The following is a 21,245-nucleotide window of genomic DNA, read 5'->3' as shown; positions in this document are numbered from 1 at the left end:
CAAAGTCATTTGGAGTGGGAACAAGGTTGAACTTTTTGCCACAACCGTAAATGCTGCATTTAGAGAGGAGTCAACAAAGTCAATGATAAAAAGAACACTTCCTATTGTGAAACATGGAGGCGGATGGCTGATGGTTTGGGGATGTGTGAGCTACAAAGAAACAGGAAACTGGGTCGGAATTGATGGCAAGATGAATGCGGCACATTAGAAGATACTGGAGGAAAACTTGCTCTCTTCAGCTTGGAGGCTGCAGACAAGACGCACTTGGACATTTCAACATGACAAGCATCCCAAACTCAAGGCTAAGTCCACCTGTCATTGGTTCCTACAGAATAAAGTGAAGGTTCTGGAGCGAGTGTCTCAGTCTCTCAGACCTCAGTATTATTGAGCCGCTCTGGGGAGATCTTGAATGTACAGTTCAAGAGAGACAGCCTAAGAATTTATAGGAAATTAAGGTTTTCTGCCAAAAAGAATGGGCTGCTTTACGATTAGAGAAAAGAAATAACCTTATCCACAACGTCCACAAGAGACTTTGAGCTGTTTTTGATGCAAAACGAGGCAATACAAAGTATTAGGAACTGGGGTTTAAATTCGGTTCTCGCTTTTAATTGCACTTTAGACATCTAGGACCCTTGGTGGGGGGAGGGGGTGCTTGGACATCACTGCCAGCAAGCAGTAGATGTCCTTAATGCCATACCTGCCAATTTTAACTGCACCTTAGACATTTTAGGGCCCCTTGGTGGGGAGGGTGCTTGGACATCACTGTTTGCAAGCAGAAGATGTCCTCTCAGTGCCCTCGCTGCCAATTTTAACCACACCCTTTAGTACAAACACCCCCTTTACATCACAAAATAAACACTCCAACGCACACACCCATACATGCACACACACACTCTCACTAACACACATACATCACACAAGGAAGAGGGACTTCTGATCTTCTGTTCCCCGCCCCATCCCTGGAGTGCTGGCTAACTGGGCCCGGCAGCCCTCTCTCCACGCAGGGAGAGGGATCTCTGAGTTCTCGGGCAAGACCAGGAGCCGGGGATCATATCACATCTGAGCCTGGGGGTGTCCTTGTCCCGGTGGTGTGGGTTCTGATCCTGGCCCCTGGGCGCCGGCCTTCTTTATATTTTCTAACTGCGGGTGAGCCTGGTCGGGCCATATTTATAACCCTTGGGGACCCTCACTCCTCTTGGGCATCCTCCTCCTGGGCGTTGGGGGCCGCCCCTGCCTTGCTCTCTCCTGGACTAACCGTGGGCTGGGGGGGGGCTGCCTGGACCGTGGGGGCGGGTATTCCCTGAGCGGACCTGACTCGTACCTGGGGCTGGGGCGGGGAGATGCTCAGGACTCCTGTGTGGTGGTGGCTGCCTGTCTGGGGCTTAGGGTGCCCCCCTGGGGTGGGGCCCCTCGTTGGGCCCCCTGGGCACGGGGGGGGAGGCTGCTCTACGGGTCGGGCTGGGGCTTGCACTCTCTGCCCCCTGCGTCCCCCTGCTCTCTGGAGGTGGGGCCGCTGTGGTAGTCCCACTGGCCCTGCCTGGCATGGCGAATATGGTTGCCGGGCAGGCGTTCTTTCTCTATCTGCTGTACTGTGCGGGTGTTGGAGGGGGGGTCCCGGCTGCCACTGCTGCTGTGGTGGGGGGCCTTGGTGGGGGGTGGGGGGGTGGGCGGGTTCTCTCCCTCTCTTCACATTCCATCATCCACCCCAGAAGGACATAGACACTCACTCGAGCAAAGGTGCTATCTCACCTTTGCACAGTTTGCGTGACTGAATGAAATGTTTCACATGTTAGTCTGAATGCATATGTATGCGTGTGTTAATGTTAGTGGTTGTATGTCCATGTAGACTTGTTTGTGTGTGAACACTTTTGGAGCCAACAGGTGTGTTCGTAACGTTTGAGTGTGTGTGTGGACAGGCCCCGCCCATTTGAGATTTTTCACGCATTTTAACCTGTCAGTTTTTGATTATAAAGCTCCAGCAACTTGTTGCTTGCTGACGCATGATCTTCATGATCTTACCTTTGCTACTAAAATCAACCCTCTACCCCCCCCTTTTATCTGTCATCCCTTTCTCTTCTTTCCTCCTTTTCTTTTCCGTCCGGTCCAGCAAAAAATATTTACAAATATAATTAACATGAATAAAGTTTAGCTGAAATTACAAAAGGGGTTTATTTAAATATACATCTAGTGTATCATAAGATTCATAACCCCCTGTTGTAGAAGTAAAATATGTCCAACACAAAAGGTTTAGGCTCTCATCTGTTTGCTTAGCTGTTGGACAGGACAAGTTAAAAATAAATAAATAAATAAATAAAAGGTATTAGGAACTGGGGGATGTAAACTTTTGAGCAGGGTCATTTGGGAAGTTTCTGTTGTCATTAGTATTTAAAAAGGGCAAACAGAACTTATTTGATGGTAAATGGCTTAATCTAACCAGTAACTATGAGTGGAAACACTGTGGAGATTTTTAAGAATTGATTTAAGTTCATTTGGCTGGAGGTGGAAGGAAGGCAATTTCTGTAGGTGACGTCACACGCACTCAGTCCAGTTCTCTTTTACAGTCAATGGGAGCTCCATCTTGTATGAAGCTAGTTGCATCTTGTTATTATTAACAAAATAGTATATTTATATAAAAACATTTTGTAATAAAAGTTCAAAGTTCTTTGAGTTTCAGTTCAAACCTATCATCTTTCTCACCTTTGTAGATCAACATAAATTTAGTTTATTGTTGATGATTTTTTTGTATTTATTTATTAAAATTTATAATTCTCACTGTTGTTCGTTATAAAAAAAATAGATGTAATGTTGTTCCTTACTGAACGTCATTTGTTTGTCTTGAATAAAGATTTGAAAAAAAGTATGAATTCCTTCACTACTCACTAGATGTGCACTACACAGTGCATTTGTCATTGTGTAGTGCTGTCCAAATTCCAAAATCGAGTGCCCTATAGATTTCCCAGAATTCTCTGCGAAAAACCAGTGTTCATCAATCACTAGATTGGCAAATACAGACCACAATGCATTGCGTTTAAATAATTTTTGCAAAAACAATGTTTGTTTTTTTAAAGAATTTTATTGAATACAAAACAACATCAGAACACTCACATAAAAATCACAAAATATAGTGGATACAAGTAGAAAGAACACCGCAATTTAAAAGGAAACCAAAAAAAAAGTAGAATACTTATCAATATGGATATGTAAACAAGCAGATACACATTTTATAGAGAAAAAGATAAACCAAGAAAACATCTATTTCAGAGTCGGATAGTGGTACAAATTGTAGGGCGGGTACAATAAATGAATAAACTGTCTCAGATACTGGGAATATCATGAACTGTTATGGCTTTAGGTGAGTTGGTTAATCCTATGGATTTTAAGTATAAATTGACTTTGTTATTAAAGAAGGTAAAGTTGGGATGACATTTCTGTAAACTGTTTTTGTGTATAAAAAAAACTGGCTAAATATAACACGGTATTGATACATAAATTATTTACATTGTTGTGTAGTGATAGGCCAAAAATTATGACTTCTTTTGAAAATAAGTCCATTACGAATGGGAACTTGATTTTAAATTTGTAAACGTCCTACCAGAAATATTATACAACATTACACAGGAAAAATATGTGCTTGGTGTCTTCAATAGCAGTTTGGCAGAAGGAACAGCAGTTGTCATCAATGTTGAAACGTAACCTAATTAACTCTTTGGAGGGATAAATATTATTCATAATTTTGAAGTGTGTTTCTTTAACTTTTGGGGGAATAGGAAGTTTCATGAATTCAGTTCTTAATTTAGTAACAATATTTTGTTCAAATTTCTGCAATATATTATCTTTGTTCTGCTGTCCAGGAAATAACCTTTTAACCTTGTACTATCTTAGATGACCCCACCCTTACATTGACGTGTTCTTCCTACCATGACAAAGGTGGATAAAGGTGGAAAGATTTCATGTCATCCATGGACACCAGTGAGGTTTACAAATCATTGAAGAAAAAAGGTTCAGAGCACTGTCTAGTGGGTCTAAATGACCCAACTCCCAATGTTAAAGTGCCTAGGATAGCACAAGGGGTCTGAACCTATTTCTGATAAGAGTTATTCCTTTTTTTGTCCATAAGAGGGCATCCTTCAATTGATAATGAGGCTAATTGTTGTTAGTTCCTTGTTAGAAATACAAATTCTCGCCGAAGAGCATTGCATACTTTTAAGAATTCGGAGATGGGAAGATTGAAGTTATGTTTTAAACAAAATATCTCGTAATCTAATAAATAACCCTCCCTGTCCATCAGATCAGTGACTTCTCACAAAACAAGGACTTGTTTTTAATGGAGGATGCATCTGTTGTTCCAAATAATATTTGAGTGTGGCGAGAAATTATGCATAAACATTTTTCCAGTATAACAGAATTTGTTTGTGGAATTCTGATATTGCTAAGGAGCTTATTAACATAAAAATTATTAATAAGCACAAACTTTAATCCGCCTGATTTGTTAAATAAATAATTTGGGACAAAACCAGAAGGATTGGTTGTGTTGTGTGATCCACGATTTTAACCAGTTTATCTTTAGGGTTCCGTTGAGGCAGTCAAAATCAATAACTTTGAGACCACCGTCTTTAAATTCTTTGACCACATAGTTCTTTTTCAGGTAATGAGCTTGTTTCTCCAAATAAAGTTAAAAGTCATTTGGTTGATGGATTTTATCATTTTGTTTGGAATGGGATTAGAGAAAGATGGGTGAATACATCTTGACAAACACTCCCTCTTTGTCAGATAGACCGGCCCAGCAGCGATATGTCTCTTTGCAGCCCGTATTTAACTTTATCATGCATTCATCAATTTTTCCCCCACATTCCTTGACTGGCTTTTTTTTTGGTCTTTGTTGATGGAGATGGCCAGGTATTCAATTTCTGATTTAATGGGGATATGATTGATTTATTTTAAAGGTGTGTCATGAATGGCCAATAGTTTCTTTAAGTTTAAGTTTAACCCTGATGCTTTGGAAAAGTGTTTAACTTTTTCAATAGCTGCTGTAATTTGATGCTCATCTTTTAAAAACAGTGTTGTGTCATCTTCTAGCTGACTAATAATGATCTCTGTGCCCAAGACATTTAACTTTTTTATGTCAGTACAATTCTTAATATAAATGGCCAACATTTCAGTAGCTAATAAGAACAGATATGGGGAGATGAGACAACGTTGAGGGATTCCTACATCAGCTTTGAAACTTGGGGTGGTGCCATTAGAAATGATAATACAACTGTTGATACTCTGATATAGACCACAGACATGGTTATTAAATTTAGTGCCAAAACCCAAATTTTCCAGTGCTGCTATTATAAACGGATGCTCTGCTGAGTCAAATGCCTTGTAAAAATCCAGAAAGAGAACACAACCAATATCATCTATAAGATGTCAGTATTCAATAATGTCCATAACCATTTATTCATTCATTCATCTTCTAATCCGTTTTTCCCTTTCGGGGTCACGGGGCTGCTGGAGCCTATCCCGGCTACTTGTGGGCGAAGGCAGGGGACACCCTGGACAGGTTGCCAGTCTGTCCCAGTGTCCATAACCAGTCTTATATTAATATGAATTGACTGGCTCTTTAAAAAGCCAGATTGTGTTTCTGCAATAAGTCCTGAGAGTCCAGTCTGGAGACGAGAGGCAAAGATATGTTAATAATTTGTAGTCTGAATTTCTTAAGGTGATGGGTCTTCTGTTTTCTATAAGTCTGGGATCTTTGTTAGGTTTTGGGATGGAAAACTATAGCCCTATGTTTCATTGTTGCTGGGAGTGTGCAGGTCTCAGAAATTTCCAGGAAGACTTGATACAGTAAATTTCTGATATCTTCCCAAAAGTGTCTATGAAAGTCCCCTGTGAGCCCATCTGATCCAGGAGATTTATTAAGAGAGAGTCGACTCATCACAGCATCAAGCGCAGATATTAAAAGTTGATTATTGCATGTTTGTTTAAAATCGTTGTCTATTTGGTTGAATGCTGTAAAGCATTCAACCCTTTGTTTTCCTGTTTCTCTTTATTTATTATTGGTTGAATGCTGTAAAGCATTCAACCCTTTGTTTTCCTGTTTCTCTTTATTTTTATTATTATAGTATCTTCCGCCGTTTTTTGGCGTTTAACTACTTCTACAATTTTTAACCTATTTTAACCATTCAACTTTTAAAATGTTCAGCTCTTTTACCTTTTTTCTGCTATGACTTTTGGTTTTTCTAGTCCTTATACTTTTTAAGATATTCCAGGTTTTCCGTGAATTTTTGCCCTATTAAAATACATTGGAAAGTTATGGTGCAAGAGGTACCCGGTTCGACACCCGGTTCGGACGCTTGAAATTTTTTTACCATTCAACTAATAACATTTTTAACTCTTTCAACTTATTACAGTTATTACTTTTAGACCTTCAAATCATTGATTTTTTTAAGATATTCCAGGATTTTCCAGGATTTTTGCTCCATTAAAATACATAGGGAATTCTTGTGCTTAACCTTTTTTACAGGTTTTCACCTTTTTTAACCATTTTACTTTTAAAATGTTGAGCTTTTTCAGCTCAGTTCAGCCATTTCTTTTACAAATTAAGCTTTCTTTCAGCAATACAGCATTCAACCCTGCATTTTCTTCTGGAAATGCAGCTCCTTCTAGTTTAGGGATGTGTTGCGCAATCTCTTTTATAAAATTGTCACAGTCTGTTCTTGAAAATTTAGAGCTGTGGAGTTGGCAATGAAATCTATAAATTTCTGAGGACATAGCTTTTTCATCTGTAATTTCTATATCATTCATAAGAAGAGACTTTCGGCTGTTCCTTTTTTGTCTTCTCTGTTCCAGCCTGCAAAAATATGCTGAATTCCCCCCCTCTTCTATCCATGTTGCTCTGGATCGGATATATTCTCCTTGGGATCTCTGAGTATAAAGCTCATCTAATTTTAATGGTAGATTCAATATCTGTTGCCTTTCACCCTAAGACGGGTTAGTAATCATTCAGGTTTTTTACTAGTAATTGTTTTCATAGGAGCATAGATAGTCCCGCACCATATGGTTTTGTTTTTGGTGTTAAAACGTACGGTTAGGATTTGGTAATAGCCATGATATCGGTCTTTAAGGGCATCCTTTTTTATTTAATTGTTTTGTATTTCCACTGCACTTTTTGGTCAATAAAAAAGTTGAAAATAAAAAGGACGTAGCAGCCCAACTGTGGCTTTTTTAAACTATCTGGGTAATGTAGTCTTACAGCTCTCACTCAAAACCACGATGGCAGTCCATCTAACTACATTGCCCAGAGTCCTTAGCGAAAACATCGTCCATTGACATTCGCCGGCAAACTTCCTACAACACGTCTGCTCGTGATTTTCTAGCTATTCATGCTTTACCTGCACAGGTATGTGAATTGACCTTCTACGTTGCCCACAGCGAATGGAGAAGGCCAATCCTGATTAAGGCCCGGCTCGGAAATTCCGCTGTTTGGCTAGCTAGCAGGTGCTGAGTATTTGGCAGACTGAGGCGTTAGCCTTGAGTCAGTCAGTGTGATTGTAGTTAAGTTTGTAGTTTTCTGTTGTTTTTCTTTTAAAATACAAACTGGCATTAGAGTTTTATGTTTCTAAACTAGTATTTAGAGTTTTACATGTCTAAAGTAGTGTTTAGTGTATGAAATGTCTTACTTAGCGTGGGAAAACTCTACTACAGAGAGTAACAGACAGCTCACAGGCTCAGCGCATCAAGGCTATGGCGGTTTGCAGTGTTTGTTTTTCATCAGGCCATCAGAACTACAGTCATTTCCAGTCTAAATCCCTGCGTTCAGCCCCGTAAAGCTCTGACCCCTTATCTGGTGTCCTCCAGCGTCCTGCATGTTTGTGTTAACCCCCCGCATGCCTGCTGCTCATCATCGTGGATGATTCAGGATGTCAGCGGGTCCTGAAGCTGCTCAGACCAGTGTACGTTAGTCCGCTGTTCTTTTTCCTGACCTCAGACCCCAACCAGTTGTCCCCTTCAGCTGATGCTCAGTTCAGAGATGACTCAGAATTACCATCCATCTATCCATTAGCTGACCCCGCTCAATCCCTTTGGGGGTCATGGGGCTGCTGGAGGGAGGCGGGGTACACCTTGTACAAGTAGCCAGTCCGCCATGCAACTACACACTCACATTCACACCTTGGGACAATTGAGAATCATCAGTTAACCTATGAATTGTGTTTTCGGACTGTGGGCAGAACCATAGTGCCCAGAGAAAACCCCTGCTAAGAGACGAGAGTGCTGACCACTACACCACCGTGCAACTCCATGTCATCTGTCTGCCGCTTACATAGGCCGTTATTACGGAATGAAAATAATTTGAATATTGCAACAATTTAAACTGGACTGATTAGTTACACTTACCAATATTTGTTATTTTTGTGTAGCGCTCTGAGTGTACCTGATCACTTTTATTGAATAAAGTGATCATGTGTGAGTGTCCTTCGATGGAGTGGCAATCTGTCTTGGGTGTAGCTCACCTTCAACCTTCGGTGGGTTGGTAGACACCAGCCTCCCTGTGACCTCAAATAAGGAATACATTTGTTTTGGACTGATGGATGTTTTGTGGCTTTGCTGAAAGCTAAAACAATATCCAAACCTTTGCTCACAGAAGCCTGTTTTTTTTCCTGATGTTGACATGTAGAATTTTGTTCTGAGTCATTAGCTTGTTAAAGACACATGATACATTGAGTTGATTGAATCTTGTTCTCTTTTTTTCCCAGTAAGGACAGCAGTAATCATTGTCAAAAGGAGAGTGACGGAAAACCATGTCGCCTCCTCGACTCACAGGAGCTCTTCGCTCTTTCTCCAACGTCAGCAGGAAGGAGGATCTTTCTGAGCAGCTCTTTGATTTAAAGGTGACACCTCACACCTGACTCACTCAATTGGCAAACATTTTCTTCTTTGATAAAATAATGTTTAATAATTTGATTAATAAATCTCATGCATTTGATTCCAAAATATGGATAAAATCTACATTACGCCAAGATAATTTCTTTTACAACTAAAAGCAATATTCATCTGAGTTGAGTCTTTAAATTCTCTTAGTCAGCAGAGTGAAACTTTTTCTTATGTATTAAGAGAGTTGACCCACACACTGATGCCATTTCATGTCCCTGAAGGAACCAAGCTACACTCTTATCATCATTCTAAAATGCTAAGAAAGGTTTTATTGTTCAGTATGGCTTTCTTTCTAATGTAGTTGCATTTCTGTGTGGCCCATTGTAGGATAAGCGTCTGAAGAAACAGCTACTGTTTGCCAAAGAAGGCCTAAGTTGGCAGAAGATTTCCCGGTTCTGCACAGAGCATCAGGACAAATCCAAAGTGCAAGCTGCCAGGCAAGAACTGAAAAATCTCCTTCATGCTGCCAGCCTGGTCGGTAAGGAACTCTTCAGCCTTAAAGCCGTTCTTTTGACGTTCAATTTTTTTATGAAGCTACCTGAAATATTAAAAATACAGCGGAGTTTGCAGAAGTGTGTTTGTTGTAGTACAAACACACAAATGGACTCAAATGGATCTGTAGAACAGGTATGGATGCAAAACAACCGAAAATGTTCAAAATGTAATAAAATTACAGTCTGTTGAACAAAGACGTCAAATTCTGCTAGAGAAGCTGAGGCTTTTGGGGTGCTACCATAATTTTGCATGTAAAGAGTGGGACTGATGAATGTTTGTGATTTTCTATGCCCTTTGACTGGTTGAGGGTTCAAATCCTAAGCTTATATCAAACTTTATTTTTACATTAATAAGAGGTTTCTCTGGAAAAAAGTGTCTGCTTAGTGACCTAATGTAAAGACGGTTGTTTTATTTCTGTAAATACAGCATTAGATCCAGACATAAATGTGGATGACATGGATCATCGTGGTGTTGCGCTCTTTCTCCACAGAGGGGAAGTCCTCTACACCCCCAACCCCCCTTCTTTCAGTTAACTGTGAGAGCCCGTACTTTAAGAGCTTAATTGTGCTTGGAGACCAGTTTTAGTTTTTTTTTTGTTTTTCTTGTGCAGGAAAACAGAAATGTTTGCTTTTAACTAGGGCTGCACGATATGAGGAAAACGCGCAATATGCGATATTAGTGATCAATATTTCGATGACAATATAACTTGCGATAGATGAACAAATGGCAAAAACAACAAAAATATTTCCATTTCACTGCAAAAGTTTAATTTAAGTAAAAGTCAAAATACCTTAAATTAATCTCAAAATGATCCTCATCTAATTCGGAGAGCAACATCTAACATTAAAGGTCCACCCGATTGGTCAAGAACGGGAAGGGCTCCATCTGATTGGTCAAATAAATAAAGGAATTTATTCAATTCATTAAATAGTTCAAGATGCCATAAGATTGGTTTAGCACATTTAAGGTTTAACAGTTATTGCGATTTTCGCTGACTTTTGCGATATGGATATTGCACAGCTTGAAATCGCAATAATGATAAATTTGCGATTTATTGTGCAGGCCTACTTTTAACAATGTTTCACCATATTCCACCAACATCTTGTTATCTAAGTGGACATGCAGTTACAGGCCTCCTGACAGAAAGCTGTCTTCTCTGTGGTACAGTAGGAGCTGGACACGACCAAGAAGCTGTGGAAAGTGCCGCTGTCTTCCTGTTTGAGACCTTCCATAACAAAGACCATGTGGGCACAGAGGAGACTCGGGCCATCAAGCAGATGTTTGGTCCTTTTCCATCTTCTGCGGCTGAGACCTCCTGTGCTTGTGTAGCTCGCCTGGTGGCTCCTTTCCCTGAATCCAGAGTCCAGGACTTCATCAGGAACCAAAACCGGTGTCTCCGTCACCAGCGCACTACTTTTGGACACAATATTACCTTCTCATACGATTGTTACACCCTTGAACCGTTGGTGGAACTACCCAGCTCTGGTCTACATCATGACGCTTTGAGAGGAGACTTACTAAACTTTTTCAGCAACCAGCACAGTTGGAAGAAGGATTCTGATGGAGAATCCTCAGAGAAATCTTCAATCTCTGAAGATGCATCAGTCCTTCGTAGTGAAGTGGAAAAGTATTTAAAAAGAGGCAACATGATCTCATCCAGTCTGGAGGAGCTTTGCTCCTCCCTTTTTGAAATGCTGACTTCCCCGAGGAGTGATGACGAGCTGCAGAATGAGGTAGGTCAGAGAGGACAACTAAAGTGCTGGTTTGTATTTGTTAAAATTGTGAGTTACCTGGCCTTTTGATGTAAGTTTCCCCCAACATTCCCGTTTGACCCCCCCAGTGCTGAAGTGACTCAACACTCATAAAACTTTACAGCAGCCTTCTCTTTATGTAGAAGAAAACACCAGAGGTGGCGGAAAAGGGAGAGTTGACTGTTTAACCTTTGTGCTATCCTAGGCACTTTACCATTGGGTGTGGGGTCCTCTGGACCCCACTAGACAGTGCACTAAACCTTTTTTCTTCAATGATTTGTGATCTTCATTGGTGTCCATGGATTACATGAAATCGTCTTCACTTTTATCCACCTGTGTCATGGTAGGGATAACATGTCAATGTAAGGATCGGGTCATCTGGACCCCATTGGATAGCACAAGGGTTAAAGGGTCGGCTGCTCTGTTAAAGAACTGCATTTTCTGAGTGGGGCTTTTGCAGTTCATTGCAGCCTCCATCATTTTCCACAAACCGTTAAAAAACAGAGTAAACCAAAAACTTCTGAAGTTTCTTATATATCAGAGAGCCTTGGATCACAGATTCAGTCTTAAATTCTAGCTCTCACATTTAAAAAAGAGGAAACCTGAATCTTCGGTCAATGTCACCCATCAAACTGGGCTGCATGTTTTTGGTTACTTCTTCATGAACGCTCTGAATGGTATCAGGAGTGTACTTACATGTAGAATCTTATTCACAGACTTCATCCATCCTTTGAACATTGTATTAGAGGTATTTTTTTTTTCAAGTGTGAGTGGGGGGCGGGGGTGGGGGGTATGTGTCTACATTCAAAATGATTAACCCATGAGTGAATACTTCATATTTTTTCCATGACCATCTGTAGCTGTTTGAACTGTTGGGGCCTGACGGCCTGGAGACAATATCCGCCCTTCTGAAGTACCGCACTTCTATTGTTAACTCTCTGCGCTCCAGCATGTATGACAGAACTGCCCTACCACCAGGTAAGACGGCCCCAAGGGGGCATTTGCTGTGATCAAACATGGCTTTCTGTGACTTGTTGCATGAGTTTTTTGTTAAAGCGGCTTTGAAATTGGGATGTAAGTTCAGCGAGTTAACTTCAGTGGAAGTCTTCAGAGTGTTGCTCTATAGAGGTTGCCCACTCTGTTTGTGTGTAGTGTTCTCAACAGATCTGCAACATTTGTACGGCGATAAGCCTTTTGATTGTTCTCTTATGTTCACATTTCTCTAGATGTTTGTCGAAACCTAAGTGGGGAAGGGACCAAGCCAGCATATGGCTGCCAGGTAACCATTCTGTCAGAAAAGGAGAAACAGATGTTGAAGATGTACAGACGAGAAGAAAAGAAAGAGAAGAAGAGAAGCAGAGGAACAGATGACGCCGACTCCTCAGATGTGCTTACCTTAGAGCCCAGAGAGATGAGGGCCCAGCGGTACATCATTTCTCTCTTTTCCTTGATCTGATTTTTATTGTTGCTCGTTTTGAGAAGTGTCTTTTAGAGTCCCAGTAATATAAGTTTAAATAAAATAGTCTTATACCATGGTCCGGGTGAATACTCGATTCTGACTTGCTGCTTGGTTTGGATAAAAAAAGTCATATACCACAGTGTTATACCAAACCAAAAATAAGTTGCGGTCACATAGCCCAAATTCTAACAGTTCTATATCACTGCGCTGGCATAAACGTTTTAATGGACGATGAAGAACCCTGAAGGACGGTTGCTTACAAGTATTCACCTAGACAATGGTATCAATATTAATACCCCTTCCCTCAACAGAGGGGAGGCTTCAGACACATTTGGTCCCCTGTTTACCATGCTGCACTTTCACTTTTCCCAAAGAAAATAAAAACTTCAGCATGACCACCCTATGATTGGGCCCGGAAGCATTTAATGAGGAAATGCTTTTTACTCCGGTTTCATTTCTTTGTTCACCTTAATAAGCCATACAATTGTAGGAATGTGGATACCCACCTGGAGAACATATGGGGCATCAGACTGTTGGAACCACTTGGATGAGTGGTGACACATTTTATTAAAGAAGATTTTTTTTGTCCAAATGCCATTCCACAACATCAAGACCACGTCACCTGGATAAATGAGAATATTCAATGACGATACAAATACAGATCAACTCATGCGTACCCATACAGTGGAGTAACAAAATATTTAGTCTGCCACAAATTGCAAAAGTTACCACACTTAAAAAGATGAGAGGCCTTTAATTTTCATCATATGTATACTTCAACTAGGAGAGACAAAATTAGTAAAAATCCATAAAATCGGAATTTATTTGTAAATTATGGTGGAAAACAAGTATCCGGTCACCAACAAACAAGTAAGGTTTTTGTCTCTCACAGACCTGTAACTTCTTCTGTAAGAGGATCCTCTGTCATCCACTGGTTACCTGTATTAATGGCTCCTGTTTGAACTGGTTCTCTATATAAAAGACACCTGTCCACAACCTCAGACAGTCACACTCCAAACTCCACTAATGGTCAAGACCAAAGAGCTGTCTAAGGACACCAGAAACACAATTGTTGACACCCTAATGAATGTGAGGAAGGAGGGGAGTTCGGATCTGGGACCGACGGGACCGACTAGTCTTAGCAACCATGAGTGTCTGTGTCCCAACTGGACAAACATAGATCCCTCCCATCCCAGGGAAAGGACCAACTGACCACCCCAGCCTTCACCCACTAGATCAGGGGTGTCAAACCACCAACCTTCTGTTGGTTTTTCAGAAATCCTGCCTCATCTGCTGTTTATTACCAGGATCAGGTGTGTTTAGCCAATAAGGAGTTTCAATGGCAGGTTGGTTAGAAAACATGCAGGACACCGGCCCTTGAGGCCTGGAGTTTGACACCTGGGCACTAGACCCAACAGGTACAGCAGGTACACAGAGCAACTGTCCCAAGGCCAGAGGAGGAGGGATCTTAACCTTGTGCATAGACGGAGGGGCAACCCACCAGGGGGAAACGGGAACCTTGACCTAAAGGAGCCTGCCACCAACCCCCCCCGCCATCAACCCCCCCACCATCACATGAAGGAAAACTGTTCCCCCAGCCTAGCTGCAGCCCCGCCAGGAAAACCCATAGCTAGAAATAGGGTACCAGAGAGACTGAATTCTGAAATCAGTTATTCATACTGTGGGCACACATTTTCTCTTTTTCTCTCTTTTTTTCTGTTTTTGTTTTACCAAGAGCAGTGATAAGAACCGATACTATTTTTTCCTCTGCAATGGTACTCATGTCAACAAGCACACATAGTGACATTAAGTCAGACTGATACATCTGCATACACCTGTTGCCAGTATATTCAAGTATTTGTTTGATTTGGAAGCCCCTGGGACAACCATAATGCCTTTCTTTGGCCTCATTCTTTAGTCATCCATTAACACACACTGTTTAAAGCAAAAGATAGACATGAGTGTTATTGTTACACTGTTTCCTCTTTTTCTGCCCCTCCAGAGAACAAGCACTTCTGACGGCTCGTACTGAACCTCTTCTGACCAGGGACAGGGTCTATGAGCGAATCAGATATCCCAATGTCTACGACTGCTATGCAGAAGCTACAAAGGCCCCTGCTTTTGTTGGGGGAGCCAGGGTGAGCTGCTGCCATCTATGTAATCTAACTTTGTGTTTGACTGCTACCAAGCACCTGCTCAGCCTCACTAACTGATCTTTGGCACTTGGTCAGTGATGATGCCATCACGGATAAGTCCACGCGCCTCTTAATATTGTTTGATTCCCTGGAAACAGGAACAATATTCTGACTCTGCTGGATGTTTAGTCCCTCTAAGTGACCTTTCATTACAGTGTCTTAAACTTTTAAAACATCAAATTCCTACAGCGTCTCTTCTCTTTCATTCAGTTCTGAAGTTTACCTGTGTGGTTCTTTGAGGCCCGATGCATGAACTTATGGGTTACACACTCCCCAGCAGCACTTACAGAAGTATTGCTATCGTGCTCAGGCTTTATTGCTAAGGAGCTGATCTTCACTCTAGTTCTGGACCTGTCCGCTGTAGTCTCTGATTCATGGAGGCAGATTTGAGCAGAAGCTGTGGATTTTTCAAATAAAACCTTTTTTCCTGAGAGACTGGTGTGGCTGAAGACAAAGCAGGTGGATCCTGACACCCCCACCCTCTCTCTAGCTTTCACTTTTGTATGATGAACTTGTATAGAAGTGCCAGAGTTTGTGCAGTTTAATATTAATGACTTGAAAATTGCGTTTAGTTTCTCTTTTTTTTTGTGTGAAGTCGTATCAGATGAATATGGATGCAGGAGTTGATGTGTATCCTAAAACCAGTCAAGCTAATAAAGTTATTCCTAATGTTTGCTTTTTTCGAGGATGTTTTTTTTCCCATATGCAAGTGTCTGAGCTCATGAGTGAGGCCTGAGGCTGTCGGGGTTTTATGTTTGCTCATCAGTTGCTGCTGCCTGAAGGAATTCGCAGAGAAAACAACAAGATGTGTGAGGAGGTGGAGATCCCTCCCAATGACCCCATGCCTGTTGGCTTTGAGGAGAAACCTGTCTACATATCTGAACTTGATGAGGTGGGTGCCATAATTATTGACACTCCATGAACAGATTCATTAAACCTTTGGTCATGTTCAATAGTGGGGGAAAATATAAAAACACATAAACCCATTTGTAAGCAGAAAACTTTCATGTTCAAAATTTTAATTCAAACATTTGTAATACTTTGTTGGACATTCTTCCTGATTATGTTGACTGAAGCTAAAGACTGCAGGTGCTGTCTCCTATTAGTGTGACAGTGTCTTGAGCCGTGTTTAGCTTTAACAAATCTCCAAATCTGCATTTCTTTCCCAGCTTTAGTCTGGTCTCAGTGGTGTTTAAACTCACTGACAGTCATTAGCTTCTTGGTTTGGAAGTTAAATGGTGACTGGCAGCTGTGTAGTGTGGGAGGCTTTGGAGGTTTCTAGAAGTGTTGATGTTGCTGTTTTCACAGAAGCCCAATGATGCATTACCATGCTTTTATTTTCAAACAATATAAATGTAACAGTGAATTAATCACAGATGTTTTTCTTTTGGTGACAATGATGAGAAGTTCCTTTTCATCGCAATTCAAATCTTTGTTTCCTGCCCAGATTGGACAGTTGGTGTTCAAGGGAATGAAACGTCTGAACAGAATCCAGTCCATTGTGTTTGAAACTGCCTACAACACCAACGAAAACCTTCTAATCTGTGCTCCAACTGGGGCGGGTAAGACCAACATCGCCATGTTGACTGTCCTACATGAGATCCGCCAGCATCTGCAACCTGGTGGGGTCATCAAGAAGGATGAATTTAAGGTACACACCTGCCCCCCCCACACACACACGGAACCAGAGATGCACAGACATGCTCACACATATATGAATGCACTTGCAGGCTCAGACACATTCACAAACACATCCACATTCATACAGAAAAACATATATGTACATAGACACTTGCACGCAGATGTGCAAACACTAATATACACACATATTCAATCCAATACATATCAGCCTTACTTGGGAAAATCCATTGACTTCCAAGGATTTTGTGAGGCTTTGTTGTGAGCAGGATCCTACCTATTAACCTCAGCCCCAAATTACCAGAAGCCTATACATTTTAGTTTGTATCTTATATATCTATCATTTGATATTTATTACATCTTTAACAGCATTTTGAATTAGTGGTGATAGACTGCCCTCATGTGCACTCCTTTTGTGTACTCTCTTGGATTAACATGTTTATTGGTTACCTAATAGGTTTTAATTTGTTGGATTTCAAAACTGTAATTTCAATGTCTCATGTCAAATCCCAAAATCTAATTTCTTATTTCTTGTATTTCATAGATTCTTATGGCTCCAGCCTAATTCAGTATGTTGGCTCCGTTTGGGGTAACTTGCTAGAAGTCTGGTTTGGGGACAAAAATATGGATCTTAGCTAAAATTCTAAGTTCTTAAAATTCCTTTCAGATCCCATTCTGTGCAATAACCGGGTCTCTGTGCAATAACACACAATATTTATAATGCTGCGCTCATGGCAACTCAACTCATTCCATTCTATTTTGTTCATATGTATTTAATATTTAAATGTTTCTGTAGCAGCTTGTAAGGTTTTGTTATGTCCTCTCTTGGTAGATAGTGTATGTGGCTCCAATGAAGGCCCTGGCAGCCGAGATGACAAACTACTTCAGCAAGCGTCTGGAGCCTCTGGGCATCACTGTTAAAGAGCTGACTGGAGACATGCAGCTGACTAAAGGAGAGATCCTGAGAACACAGGTAGAAACCACCAGGCTCACCATAACCTTAGCACATACCCAGGTTACACACTGATAGTGGCAGAGCTGCCAAAAAACCAAGAGTAATGTGAGGTTCACTGTGGTAAGGAAACTTCGCCAGATGGGCAGTCACGGCAGAAACTGAACTTACGACCTTCTGATCAGAGGTCCACTGCTCTTCCCACAGCTGCTAGAACATCACCAGATGCACAGAATACTTAAACGTACCAGCAGTACAGCACTGAGACTGCTCTGATCAAGGTGGCAAATTACATCTGTGTAACGTCTGCTTGAACTCGGCCAACTTTGAACTCTCTTTCTTAGTGCAAGCCAGTGAATACGCAGCAATAATATATCATACCTGAGGTGTGCAGGCAACACTCTGATTTACATTCTATTGATATTTGATACATATATTGAGTAGTAGAATCCCTCTGTCCCTGCGTCCAGCAGATCAGAGTGGATGCACAACAACTTTCTTCAGGTAAATACAAGTTATGACCATAATTTGTGAAACATGGGATCTGAGTGAACTGGGGCCCCTGGGGTTCTTAATCTACTGCCTTAATTCACACTGACACATGCTCAAGCAAACAAACATAAATGCATATGCATCTGCATGCACACATGCACTTATACAAACTTTAAATCCTCCTGGGAGCAACACACTAGTAATGCCAAAACGTTGTCATGTAAAGTCATAAAGTTGATGTTTGTGTCCAGATGTTGGTGACGACTCCAGAGAAGTGGGACGTTGTAACAAGGAAAAGTGTGGGAGATGTGTCTCTCTCCCAGATTGTCCGTCTCCTGATTTTGGATGAAGTTCACCTTCTACATGAAGATCGAGGACCAGTGCTCGAGAGCCTGGTAGCTAGGACAATCCGACAGGTCAGTGCTCTACCCTGATTAAGACGTCTAATACTGAAAACAAAGCATACAGGTTTTACAAAGATCGAAACTTTTTCTGCTTAGTCACATTCTTCTTGTTGTATGGTACCATGAAACAGTTTCACCACAAACACCTTTTTATCCATTAGGATTTGGTCTGTCTGTGTAGACCCAGTCTGAGTCTCTTCTGATCTATTTTCAAATCATTCACAGGGGTCTTCTAATTATGATGATGCTGTTTTTAGCCAACATCATAAAACCTGTGTAATTTTCTAGGACATTGTTTCTGCAGAGCAGCAGGGGTTAATTTTAAATTCACCTCTGAGTTGTTGGCGGGATTGTTGGCACGGAAGTATGCCCCCGCTTATTTCCCATAATCCCTTTATTCACTCGCTCTCTCTCCCGCTAGGGAAACATTTCAGGGGTAGGTTATGTTCTGAAGGATGGATGAGAAGAGGAATAATAATTTTATAAAATTACTAATAAAGTTGGTAATTCTAAAAAGAGAGAAACCATCTCTCTTTAGAATTTAGCTGACTGCCAGTCTTCGGGCATCACACCTTCTACTTCCAGCTTCAGAATCACCACACTATCTGACACTTTCTCCACTTCCAGAACATTTTCAGCAGACTTATTCAGGATAAATCCTCTTTTCCTCTTTCCATCTTTCCATCCACACCATGATAAAATAGACTGAACCAGCCCCCAGTCCATAAATGTCAAAGGCCTATGAATGAGGTCACCGTCTTTCACATTATCTCTACAACCTTCATGTTTTTGATCATTTTCTCCTCCAGTCTTCCACAGGAATACGGAACTGAAGATTCAATGAAGTTCCACCCTTTTTTTTAATTCTAAGATCTTTTTAAGAAAATGCCCACCGGTAGGCTTTTGTGAGCAGAAATGAGCTGCTTCTGTTGCTTCTGTATGATGCTTAGGTGGAGTCCACTCAGAGCATGATCAGGATCCTTGGCCTGTCTGCTACACTGCCTAACTATCTGGATGTGGCCACTTTTCTGCACGTCAACCCCTACATTGGCCTCTTTTTCTTTGACGGCCGGTTCAGACCGGTACCGCTTGGACAAACCTTTGTCGGCATCAAAACTACAAACAAGGTAAATGATGCCTGTGTTGTTGGCATGAGGACATTACTTTTTTTTTGAGAAACTGAAATGACTGATTTAGCATTTTGTTTAGATCCAGCAGATTCACGACATAGAAGAGGTCTGCTACAACAAGGTGCTGGAGCAGGTGAAAGCAGGTCATCAGGTATGCAGTCTGTGTGGAGAAAGAGCATTCCAGGAGCTTTTCCACATCCTAACTGCTATAAAGTCGACTTTACCTCATCCTACTACATGCTGCCCATATTTAAACGGATTCTGCTCCCTTCCTGCCCCCACTAAACATGCCTGAGCTCCATCCTCTCTTTATGGTCAAAATAATAAAGCAGGTCAGACTAAAGTAGCGGTGGACATGACCTGGACTTTAAATTCGGCTGGCCTATCCTCTCAAGAAAAAAAAGATCAAGCGAGTGATTTCTAACCTGAGGGGGAGTGCTCCCTACCCCTCACTGAGCAGTGTCATCACCTGTTAACTGTTCAACTGTGCAGCCTTTGAGTCAGCAAAATAACCTGTCCTGTATTTTGGTGTCTTTTCCCATTTCTAGATATAATGTTTACTTTGATATATGGCGCAGGGAATCTTTGCACTGCATGTCCATCCAAGCTTAGACAAGTTGACAGTCCACCTGGCTATCAGACCTCTGATTACTCCCCATGTGTACCAATTTTCTGTGGAGGACCATGGATGATGGTGTAACAGTGTAAATAAATCCATAATGACATTCATTCATCTTTCAACTTGAACTACCTTGGATTAACTGGACTACTGGAATGACTGGACCAACTTGAACTAACTGGACTAACTTGAACTTGTGGACCAACAGGAATGACTGGATTCACTTGGACTAAATTGATTACTGAAAAGACTGGATTAGTCCAGATTTGGACTAATTGGACTAACTGGATTACTGGAAAGACTAGACTAACTTGGATTTGCATAGATTTACGTGGACTAACCTGGACCAACTTTCCTAACGTGGACCATCTGGAATGACTGAATTCACTTGGACTAACTGGACTAACTTGGACCAATTGGACTAACTTGGACTAACGTGGACTAACTTGGACCAACTTTACCAACGTGGACCAACTAGACTACTGGAATGACTAGATTCACTTGGACTAACTGGATTACTGTAAAGACTGGACTAACTTGGACTAATTGGACTAATTTAGACTAACTTGAACCAACTGGACTAACGTGGTATAATGTGGACCAACTGGAATGACTGGATTCACTTGGACTAACTGGATTACTGAAAAGACTGGATTAAGATGAACCAATTTGGACTAACTTGATTTCATTTTCTGATTTTTTAGAAGTTCAGCAAGTAAATTGCTGCCGTTTTGCTTTTTTTAATACTTTCTTTAACACACACACACACAGCATGTCTGCATTTATTGCTTGGGAATCTGGTTCAAGGATGTTCAGTCTAGAACTGCAGGATTCTTCTCGTGTGGACGTCTTCGCCTTCAGCTGGTTTACCTGACAGCCATGCTTTGGTGTTGCAGGTGATGGTGTTTGTGCATGCGCGAAACGCCACAGTGAGGACTGCCATGGCGCTGATCGAGATGGCCAAGAACCATGGAGAAATATGCTTCTTTCAAACAGACCAGGGCTCAGACTACGGCCAGTGTGAGAAACAGGTGAGAGGGCTCAACGGGATGTTAGGAGCTGAAACATTGCAGCCTTTTGCATCTGTGTGAACATACAGCATTTTACAGAGTTTACAGCTGCAAAATACTGAAATCAGTCAAACCTGTGTCCTGGGGAACCAAAGAAGGTGACATGGGCAGGTTACTAAAG

At 41.3% G+C, this 21,245-nt stretch overlaps 1 protein-coding gene across 3 annotated transcripts in view; it reads left to right on the top strand.

The window, feature by feature from the left end:
• Positions 1-7,296: 7,296 nt before the first annotated feature.
• Positions 7,297-21,245, top strand: part of ascc3 (activating signal cointegrator 1 complex subunit 3) — a 31,368-nt gene continuing 17,419 nt past the window's right edge. The window contains exons 1-14 of one of the 3 annotated variants that reach the window (XM_023964174.1): positions 7,297-7,387; positions 8,742-8,876; positions 9,247-9,397; positions 10,582-11,147; positions 12,026-12,143; positions 12,392-12,590; positions 14,627-14,762; positions 15,586-15,711; positions 16,267-16,470; positions 17,290-17,430; positions 18,153-18,317; positions 19,256-19,432; positions 19,515-19,586; positions 20,951-21,085. In XM_023964174.1, the coding sequence (XP_023819942.1) occupies positions 8,787-8,876; positions 9,247-9,397; positions 10,582-11,147; positions 12,026-12,143; positions 12,392-12,590; positions 14,627-14,762; positions 15,586-15,711; positions 16,267-16,470; positions 17,290-17,430; positions 18,153-18,317; positions 19,256-19,432; positions 19,515-19,586; positions 20,951-21,085 (2,280 nt within the window). In that variant the 5' untranslated portion in view covers positions 7,297-7,387; positions 8,742-8,786. Of the gene's footprint in view, positions 7,388-7,883; positions 7,941-8,741; positions 8,877-9,246; positions 9,398-10,581; positions 11,148-12,025; positions 12,144-12,391; positions 12,591-14,626; positions 14,763-15,585; positions 15,712-16,266; positions 16,471-17,289; positions 17,431-18,152; positions 18,318-19,255; positions 19,433-19,514; positions 19,587-20,950; positions 21,086-21,245 lie in introns of those variants that run through there. The other 2 variants (XM_023964176.1, XM_023964175.1) reach the window with 2 other exon arrangements.

The sequence above is a fragment of the Oryzias latipes genome, chromosome 16 (assembly GCF_002234675.1).
Source record: "Oryzias latipes chromosome 16, ASM223467v1".
Taxonomy (NCBI): Eukaryota; Metazoa; Chordata; class Actinopteri; order Beloniformes; family Adrianichthyidae; genus Oryzias; species Oryzias latipes.
The sequence above is the reverse complement of the archived record's forward strand: the minus strand, read 5'-3'. Positions and strand labels throughout refer to the sequence as shown.